The sequence below is a fragment of the Taeniopygia guttata genome, chromosome 26 (genome assembly GCF_048771995.1).
Source record: "Taeniopygia guttata chromosome 26, bTaeGut7.mat, whole genome shotgun sequence".
Lineage (NCBI taxonomy): Eukaryota > Metazoa > Chordata > Aves > Passeriformes > Estrildidae > Taeniopygia > Taeniopygia guttata.
The window spans coordinates 2,299,794-2,309,358 of record NC_133051.1 but is presented as its reverse complement, the minus strand read 5'-3'; the positions used below and the strand labels follow the sequence as shown (position 1 = coordinate 2,309,358).

Below are 9,565 nucleotides of genomic sequence, written 5' to 3'. Positions count from 1 at the left end.
CAGGGCAGACCCTCTGCTCAGATTTCAGCCAGCCTTTATTGGAGCTTTGTCATCTGGTCCCCTCACGGTGGTGGCAGCAGGACACACACGGTGCCACCAGGGATGGAGAGAGGTGGCAGTGGGGCACGGAGGAGTCCAGGGAAGGATCCCACTGGGAGCAGTGGGGCGATGCAGGCAGCTGCCCTTGTCCGGAGCTGCCGCCGTGTCGGAGGTGCTGGAGGCTGGCCCAGCCCCGCTCCCTCCCTGCTTTACCTGTTCCTAATTCTGGGAGAGGCTGGCAGGAATTGCAGGCTCTGCCAGGCCAAGGATCCCAGCAGCTTCTCCCAGCAGCCTTGGGCCGTGTCCAGGACGCGCTCGGAACGCGCCGAGGCCGTGGCAGGATGTGGCAGTGCCACTCGGGGACATCGGACCCCGCTGTTAGGACACGCTGCAGTGCTTGGCCGTCCTGCCCCTGCCCCTCCCGGGGGGCTCCCTGCCCAGGGAATTCATCCCAGGCTTGGGGATGGGCTTCCCGAAAAAGAAACCCTCCTCCTCCGAGTCCGAGTCCGAAGATGAGGAGCAGGTGGGACACCAGGAGTCGTCCTCCTCCGTGCCATCCTCTGCCCGGGGGCTGTGTCGGGGAGGGGAGGTGCCCGCTTGGCACGGTGGGTTTCCACTGCCTGCAGCTATTCGGGGTTCAGGGTCCCCCAAAAGCGCGTGGGCCTGGGCTCCAGGCTCGCTGGGCCGCTCCGGGCTGGGCTGGGGGGCCGAGGGGTGGCCAGATGGGGGTCCCAGCACCCCTGGGTGCTCCTTGGCAGCGTCGCTGCTCCTCTCCCACGCGGCTGCTGCGAGATCCCCGGGGCTCCTGAAGGCGGGGTGCAGCGGGGCCTGATCCGAAAGCGCCTCTGGAAGAGGGGAAATGGGTGTGAGGGAGGAAGGAGAAGCTGAGCAAGGGTTGTCTTGGGACACAACGGGACGGCAGCACCGACCCACCCCCAGCTCCCACCGCGAGGGGAGTTTATCGCCACTTCCCATGGTGCGCCATCCCCACTAAAGCCCCCAGAGCGTGGATTTACTCCCACCCCACAGCAGCAGGACCCTACCAGCCCCTTCCCCCCGCTGCCTGCAGCCCCCCGCTGCCGAGCTCCTGCCGGGGGACAGCGGCGTGGAGTCGGGGGACGGAGCGGAGGCGAAGGCCGAGTCGGAGGAGTCGGAAGCGCTGGAAGAGGCGTCCAGGCCGCGGCCGCAGGTGTCGGAGCAGAAGAGGCGCCCGCGGCGGCAGGTGAGCGGTTGTCCCCGCAGCGGCGCCTGGCACCGGCTGCAGCAGAAGCAGGAGGCTCGGGCGTGCCAGTGCAGCCCCTGGTGTGCGACCTCCTCGCTGTCAGCACCTGTGGGTGACCACAGCGTGAGGCAAAGGTGCTCCAAACCCAAAAAAAAGCCAAAATCCGTCATGCAGCCAAGGCCGTACCGATGGGGTCCCCGCACGCCTGGCAGGGCTCGGCGAAGAGGCTCTCGAAGCAGCCCCGGCAGCAGGGCCGGCCGCTCCGCATCACGTAGCGCTGCCCGCGCAGGGGCTCGTCGCATTCCAGGCAGCAGAAGTGCTCCAGGTGCCAGCGCCGGCCCTCGGCCTCCACGCACTCCTCCATGAAGATCAGCTGCAATGGGAAAAAGCGCCCCGTCCTTAGCGGGGAGGAGGAGCCCCCAGCCCGTGGGGCGCTCAGGAAGGGATATTCCTCCACCCATTTTGATGGATTTGGAGCCTCCAGACAAGCTCGGGGACATTTAACAGCCAAAGTGAGGTCAACACCTCCCCGTGCCCGGCACCCACCTGGTCGCAGGAGGCGCAGCGGGGTCGGAAGAGCTCGGCGTGGTGCCGGCCGCAGTAGATCCTCCCATCCTGCTGGAAGTAGATGAGATCCACCAGCTGCTGGTGGCAGAAGTGGCAGGAGAAGCAGGACGGGTGCCAGAACTGGTCGCCCAGGCGAGACGCTGAAACCCCCGGGTCGCCTTTGTTCAGCCTCCGGCCGCACTGCAAGGCACAGGGACGCAAGGTTTGGGACAGGGCTGGCTTTTGGGGACGGGTCCCTGCCAAGGAATGCAGCTGGAGGGGACAGCTCACCTTCCTGCAGGGACAGCCGTGGCAGGGACCTGGCACGGGACACGCCAGGCCCTGTCCCAGAGCCTCCTGCCTGCGGCGGGCGCTGAAGGCTCGGAGCTGGCGCCGCTCCTCCTCGGCGAGGTCGGGGCAGTACCGCTCCTGTGGGGCACGGGGGGTCAGGGGGGCTCTGATGCCTTTGGAATTCAGCTTTTATCTTTTCCATACAATTATAATCCTGCAGTTCTTTAGTGTATAACTCTGAACTCCACACAGTGTGAGCTGCTGCGCTCCCATTTTGGGCAGACACAGCAATTCCCCTCCAGGCCTGGGAATCAACAACACCTCACTGTCTCAGACCCTGAGAGATGGAAACAAAAGCGAGTTGGGGGAGCAAACTTGGGGTCAACGACTTCATTACCTGAACCTGTAATTGGAAGATTAACCCCCAATATGCAAATGACCCAAACTTATAAAAGTGTGAATCCCGTAGTCCATTTTTGGGTGTAGCCCCTGGGGTGGCTTTGTCAGCCCTAAATGCAGCTGAAAGCCCTTCAATAAATAAAACTGCTTTGTATAGCTAATTTTGTCTGGTTTTGGGTAGTCCCAACAAGGCATCAGGTGAGCAGCACCCCAAAAAGAGGGGTCTTACATCGCAGTCCTGAGGAGGCAGCTGCTGCAGGAGGGCTCTGGCTCGGAGCCGGGTCCTGTCAGAGGGAGAGCCAGGCTGGGGCGAGCGGGGCCCGAAGCACGGCGGGACCTTGGGAGAAACAGCAATTTCAGGGTTGTTGAAGGTGCTAAAACGGGTGTTGGACCGCGGGAAACGGGGTGCAGCGGCGTGGGAACCCCATGGGGGTGGGGAGAGCTGGGTGCTGCCCACCTCGGGGGGTGCGGGGTCCGCGGGGGGCTCCGGGTACTCTTCCAGGGCACAGCCGGAGTCGCTGTCGGACGAGGCTGGGGGGAGGCCGGTGGTGCCACACGGGGAGGGCTCGTCCCGCCGGGGCCATGCAGGGCTCGGCAGGGACATGAGCTGGGGACAGAGAGGCAGAGGGGTCAGCCACGGAGCAGGGATCCATCCCTGTGTCCCCATGGCAGCAGGACAAGCAGCTCCTCGTCCCTTGCAGGGACCCTGGAGCACGTCCAGCTGCGGTGATGCTTCAAGGGACCACAACCTCCAGATCTTTGGCTGAAGCACTGCACGAGTCCGAGGGATTTTTGGGGGGCTCCTTTCTCTTCGGGGATTACAGCAAACCCACAACGAGCATACGGGCACTTGGCAGGACTGGGGTTTTGCCTGTTGGGTGGGATGGGATGGGATGGGATGGGATGGGATGGGATGGGATGGGATGGGATGGGATGGGATGGGATGGGATGGGATGGGATGGGATGGGATGGGATGGGATGGGATGGGATGGGATGGGATGGGATGGGATGGGATGGGATGGAATGGGATGGGGATGAAGCCAGGCAGTGAAGACCCCAAATGCCCAATCTGAAGCTGGAACAGGTTTTGGAAAACAGCAACACCCACAGCAGGAGCTTTCCCCCAGCTGCCACCAGCCCTTTGCTGGCACTAATCCTGGGTCTAGTGGGAACAGACCGAGGTTGGGCCCAGCTCAGTGGAAAATAATTCCTTCCCCTGGGGCTGCCATTGTTCTGCCCAGGGCTGTTCCTGCCCGGCAGTCCCAGCCCACAGCACACGCCTGGCTCGGGGTTACGCAGTGGAAACCCATCCGGAGCCGTCCCCTCCTCCCCACGCGGGCGCTTTCCACCACACTTCCTTCCTGCCCCGGCTTCCCAAAACAAAAGCGAGATGCTGATGTGGTGGCTCCTGGGGTTCCCTGGATGCCAGCCCAGAGCCTGACGCCCTCAGCCCGCGCTTCCTGCCCTGCCACGGGGAGCCAGGGTGGGATGGGGGGGACAATCACGGGGCTGTGACCAAACACGCCCAGGGATTCACCCCTGCAACGCCCCCCACGGATGGATCAACCCCTCTGGAAAATATTCCATGCAGAAAACCATCTCAGGGATGAGCGGTCAGAACCCCCAGACCACAAAATGTTGGTCCTCCTACACCTCTGCCACCACGAGGAGCCGTTCCCTGCTCCACACTGGGACGGGGCTGGCATGTCAGGGACATCGCAGTGTCCCCAGCAAACCCCTCCAGCATCCCCAGCCCCGTGAGCCCCTTCCTGAGCAGCCCCTGGGGTCGGGGGATGTGGCAGGGGGCAGCGGGTGGGATCAGCCGGGGCAGCTCCATTTCCCTGCCCCGCTGCCGGGTCAATGATTAACGCTGCAGATCGGCTAATCAGAGAGATAAAACAAAAGGGCTGCTGCCTTTTTCCTGCCCTTTGGGGTCTGGAACCCTGGGGCAGCCCGTGGGGACGCAGGGATGGATGTTCAAAGCTGTGCTTTGGGACAGGGGTGAAATAATCTGGTTTGAGTCTGTGTTTGCTGCCCAAAAAAAGCCCTGGCCTTGCTGGTGAGCTGGGCCAGGGAACAGCCTTGGCTGGACAGGAGAAGGGTTGGGGGAGACCCTGGGATGCCAAGTGGGGACCCCCATGTGCAGCCCCAGCTCTGCTCTGCCTGGTTTGGGGACAGTGTGCCCATTTCTCCCTGCCGTGGGAGGTGGGGCACTCCCGGGCTGTGCTGGGCTCATTAAGCCTCCAAGCTGCATTTGTGTAATTAATCTCTAAGAACTTTGCTGTTCATTAGACCCCTGCCATGCTCTGGGCACTCGCGGTGCCAGCCTGGCCCCAGCCCCGAGAGGCACAGGGACCCCACGGCGGGGCCACCAGCGCGGTGGGGTGACACTGCGGGGAGGGCGGCTCGGGCAACACTCGGGGATGTGCCGGGGAGCCCAGCCCAGCCCAGTTTGATGTGATTACGCTGGCTGGCAGCCGTCTGGGCTGTAAACAAGTCCCTGTAATTAGCCCCAGACGGTGACAGAGGTACGCGCCTCCCTGATGCTAAAGAGCCGGGCAGCCCCAACAGGTCCGGCTCCTCTGTCCCCTCTTCCCTCCTGCCTCCCTCGCTGCCTCGGGGCACTGCTGCTGCCCTTCCCTGCCGAGGGATGCAGGGATGCTCAGACCGCCCCAAACCGCGGCTCAGCGCCGGGGGGAGGTGGCACCAGGGTGGCACTTTGGGGGAGCTGCCTCTCCCTGCCAGCAGGTCCCCGAGAAGGGCCGTGTGACAGACCAGTCGGGCAGGCTGGGTGGCACCGGCTGTCATTTTGCCTTGGCTGTAAATCCTCCTTGTCCTGCCTGCGGGAGCTCCTCCGGATGCGTTTGCCCGAGCTCTCCAAAAGCATCGGAAGCCGTCGCGGCTCCCTGGGTACAAGAGGCTGAAATTCCTGGGAATGTTAATCTGATTTGGCTCGCCGGCAGCAGCCCCCGTCTCCAGCTGGCTGTGGGAGCCCGTGTGGGCTCCCAGCCCTCTGCTGCCAAGGTCACACATTAACTTGGAGCGCAGCCACCGCAGCCTGCTCGGAATTCAGCACAACCTCCCTTGTTCCCATCCCTGCCTCAACTTTTCTTTCGCAGGAAACACAACATCTCCAAAAAGCCCCTCAAAGCAGCACTGGCATCTCCCAGGGGCACAGCTCCACGCTGGCCTCACCCACGGATAATCTGTTTCTGCTTGAGCTCCCGTCAACACAGCTGCGCTGGAGGAGCAGGAATAAAGATGCGGAGAAATAAAGATGCAGAGCAATAAAGATGCATCTTTTGGGGCGAGATAAACTGAGGTCTGGCAGGGAGAGCCGGAGCAGCAAGTCCTGCCCGACCTGCAGCCGGTCTCAGCGAGGAGCCCACGGTGCCTTTTGGACCTGGGGTGGCACCAGGTGGAGCAGCCCCCGGTGCCACTGCTGCGAGCGTGGCCCTCGCTTTAAAAACGCCTTTGTAGCCCCCCAAATGATGGGGGAGGGTCTCAGCATCCCTCTCTGCCCCACTGCACCGTGTCACCGGAGGGGACCGCGGCCCCGTGGCTCACCGGGGGATGTGCCAGTGCTGCCAAAGGCTTTTCCCGCTGGGGAAGGGAGCAGTAACCCATTAACCCACCCTGCCTCACCCATCTCTACACCCCCAGCCACGGACCGAGACCCCCGCCCCTCGTCTCCCTGCAGCCCCCGGGATGAAGATTCGCCCCCCGCCTCTCCCCGTGGCCACCAGAACGAAGCCCCCCACCCCTCCCTGTGGCCACCAGAGTCCGAAAGGGCCCAGCTCCATCCCCAATCCCCAAATATCCCAATCCCAGCTGGAGCAGGGATGGTGCAGCGCACCTGCCCGGCTCAGGGCTGGCAGAGCCTGGCACGATGGAACGGGCGTCACCTCCTGCTCTCAATTTCCCGGAAACAAAGACGGCGGGGACAGCGATATCATCTCCCTCCAAAATAAAAAAACCTCCGAACAGCCAAAATCCCCCCCCGACCGCTCTACCTCGTCCCCTTCCCCTCCCAGCGGGACCCTCCCAGTCTCCCTCTCCCCCACCTCCATCTCCGCTCGGAGCCGGGAGAGCCGAGCCTGGAGCCCCTTCCAGCCGCTCCAGGAGCCCCTTCCAGCCGTTCCTACCTGCCTTTTCCAGCCGTTCCTACCTGCCCCTTCCAGCCGTTCCTACCTGCCTTTTCCAGCCGTTCCTACCTGCCCCTTCCAGCCGCTCTACCTGCCCCTTCCAGCCGTTCCTACCTGCCTTTTCCAGCCGTTCCTACCTGCCTTTTCCAGCCGTTCCTACCTGCCCTTTCCAGCCGTTCCTACCTGCCCTTTCCAGCCGCTCCGGGCCCCGCGTTCCGCCGCTCCGGGCTCCAGCCCCGCGCCGGCCGCCGCCGTCCCGCCCTGCTCCGGAGGACGCGAGGGAATGGAGCCTGGCCTGGGGAAACTTTGCAAAGCGAAAGGAAAACATCCAAGCTCAGTCAGGGAAACACTTTTTTTTTTTTTTCTTTTCTTTCTTTCCTCTCTCTCTCTTTTTTTTTTTAATTTTTTTTGCCCTGCCTGCCCAGGCACTGGCTGCGCGGCAGCCGGGGTCCTAATTAGAGGCTTTTTAGCCTAAATCTCGGGAGGCAGCCAATGGCTGGAATTCCAGGGCAGGCAGGGAGGGGAAAGGGGGGGGGACATTAACCCTACAGGGGAAGGAGCTGCCGGTGACATCTGGCTCGCTCCTACCTCTCATTTTCCGAGCGCCCGCGCCCTTCCCTCCATCTGCGGCTCGGTTCACCCCAGGTTGCCGCTTGACGGCTTTTATGATCCCGCGCGGTGATTTATTTCCCTGGCGAGATCAGAAAGAGTTGAAGCTTCATGAAAGAGGGGGAAGTGTCATTACACCCCAATTTAGAGGTGGAGAAACTTTGGCTGGGCTCTCACAAAGGAGTTAGCCAGCGGCAAGTCAGGATGTCCCAGTTTCCACAAGCCCTGAACACCTGACGAGGCTCCTCCAAACCATTCCAGACCGGCTCCGGCTGCAGCAATTCCACCCGGGCAGGAGTCGGGGGAAAATTTTATCAGAGCCTGACGCGAGGCACAGCGTCCTGCTGGTGTTTCTCAGCGCTCTGTAAGATTTTCCTGCCCGCTGATGGGACTTTGGGGGTGACAAGGGACACAGCATCCCCAAAAATCCCCCACGTCTGTGGGGCCAGGCTGGATCTCTGCCACCTGCGTGGTCCCGGGAGTTGTGGCTGGTTTTGGGGGCTCTGAGGGGTGCAGGTGGCTCATGTTGGTTGTGGGATCAAGGGTGGCACTGCAAAAACACACACAGGGATGGTGATTTGGCAGAGGAGGTGCCAGGCTCCGTGACAAGCCCTTGGCACCGCTGGGTGAGGCGGGCAGGGCGGTGTTGGGGCACAGGTTATGGGGCTGGAAGTGGTTGCCCCATCCCTGGAAGTGTCCAAGGCCAGGTTGGATGGGGTTTGTGATGCTTTGGGATTTTAGCTTTTATCTTTTCCATTTTAGCTTTTATCTTTTCCATACGTTTGTAATCCTGCAGTTCTTTAGTGTGTAACTCTGAACTCCACACACAGTGTCAGCTGCTGCTTTCCCATTTTTCCAAAACAATTTTCCTCTCCAGGCCTGGGAATCAAGGACACCTCACTGCCCCAGGCCCCGAGAGATGGAAACAAAAGGGAGTTGGGGAGAAGCAAACTCGGGTTAAACGACTTCATTACCTGAAGCTTTAATTGGAAGATTAACCCCCAATATGCAAATCACCCAAACTTATAAAAGTGTGAAACCCCTGACCTGTGGTCCATTTTTGGGTGGGTTTCATCTGCCCTGGAGGCCTTCAATAAATAAAACTGCTTTTTATTCCCTTCATTCTGTCTGGCCTCTGTTTTAGGCAGCCCGGGTAAGGCACCACTTGGAGCAACCCGGGACAGTGGAAATTGTCCCTGTCCATGGCAGGAAAAGGATTTTTAAATCCCCAAACCATTAGGGGACACTTTGAAAAATCCCCTGAGCAGGGGGAGAAGAGGAGGAGGAGGAGGAGGAGGAGGGGTGAGCACCTCCACACTTGGCTGCTCCCCCCCTGTGCAGGGTCCCTTTGAGGTCCCCGATGTCCCCACGTTGTCATTCTGCTGCTTGGCCTCGCTGGGAGTTTTATCTTGGCCCAGTTCCTGCTTTGGACTTTGTCCCCGCGGGTGGTGACAGGGCCCCCCTTGTCCCCTGCTCCCCCCACGCTCCTCCATCCCTCCCCAGGGCGGAAAGATCCGTGGGCAAAGTCCTCCGTGGGCACGGGGACAGACAGGGCACTCAGGGCTTTCCGAGGTGGCAGCAGTGTCCCCTCGGAGGGCAGGACAAGGTGAGGTGGCACCGGGGCCACCCCAGACGCCCCAAATCCCTTTCCTTCCATCCCAGACCCCCTAAATCCCCCTCCACTGACCCCCAGCCCCTCTCCTTCCCCAGACCCCCAAATCCTCTCACTGACCCCAAAACCTCTCACTGACCCCAAAACCTCTCATTGACCCCAAATTCTCTCACTGACCCAAAATTCTCTCACTGACCCCAAATTCTCTCACTGACCCCCAAATCCTCTCATTGACCCCAAAACCTCTCACTGACCCAAAAACCTTTCGCTGACCCCCAAAACCTCTTGCTGACCCCCAAATCCTCTCACTGACCCCAAAACCTCTCGCTGACCCCCAAAACCTCTCACTGACCCCAAATCCTCTCACTGACCCCAAATCCTCTCGCTGACCCCCAAATTCTCTCACTGACCCCAAAACCTCTCACTGACCCCCAAACCTTTTGCTGATCCCCAAAACCTCTTGCTGACCCCAAAATTCTCTCACTGACCCCAAATTCTCTCACTGACCCCAAATTCTCTTGCTGACCCCAAATTCTCTCACTGACCCCAAAACCTCTCACTGACCCCAAAACCTTTTGCTGACCCCCAAATCCTCTCACTGACCCCAAAACCTCTCGCTGACCCCCAAAACCTCTCACTGACCCCAAATCCTCTCACTGACCCCAAATCCTCTCGCTGACCCCCAAATTCTCTCACTGACCC

The 9,565-nt window shown here is 61.1% G+C and overlaps 1 protein-coding gene across 1 annotated transcript; it reads right to left on the bottom strand.

Moving 5' to 3' along the window:
* Positions 1-17: 17 nt before the first annotated feature.
* Positions 18-7,301, bottom strand: PRICKLE4 (prickle planar cell polarity protein 4). Its single transcript, XM_030291998.4, has 9 exons — positions 7,231-7,301; positions 6,826-6,946; positions 2,955-3,104; positions 2,727-2,834; positions 2,099-2,236; positions 1,808-2,008; positions 1,448-1,634; positions 1,083-1,367; positions 18-884 (listed from the first exon to the last, which is right to left on the bottom strand). The coding sequence occupies exons 3-9, from the start codon at positions 3,099-3,101 to the stop codon at positions 418-420; spliced, it is 1,533 nt and encodes a 510-aa protein (XP_030147858.4). The 5' UTR covers positions 3,102-3,104; positions 6,826-6,946; positions 7,231-7,301; the 3' UTR covers positions 18-417.
* Positions 7,302-9,565: the final 2,264 nt, after the last annotated feature.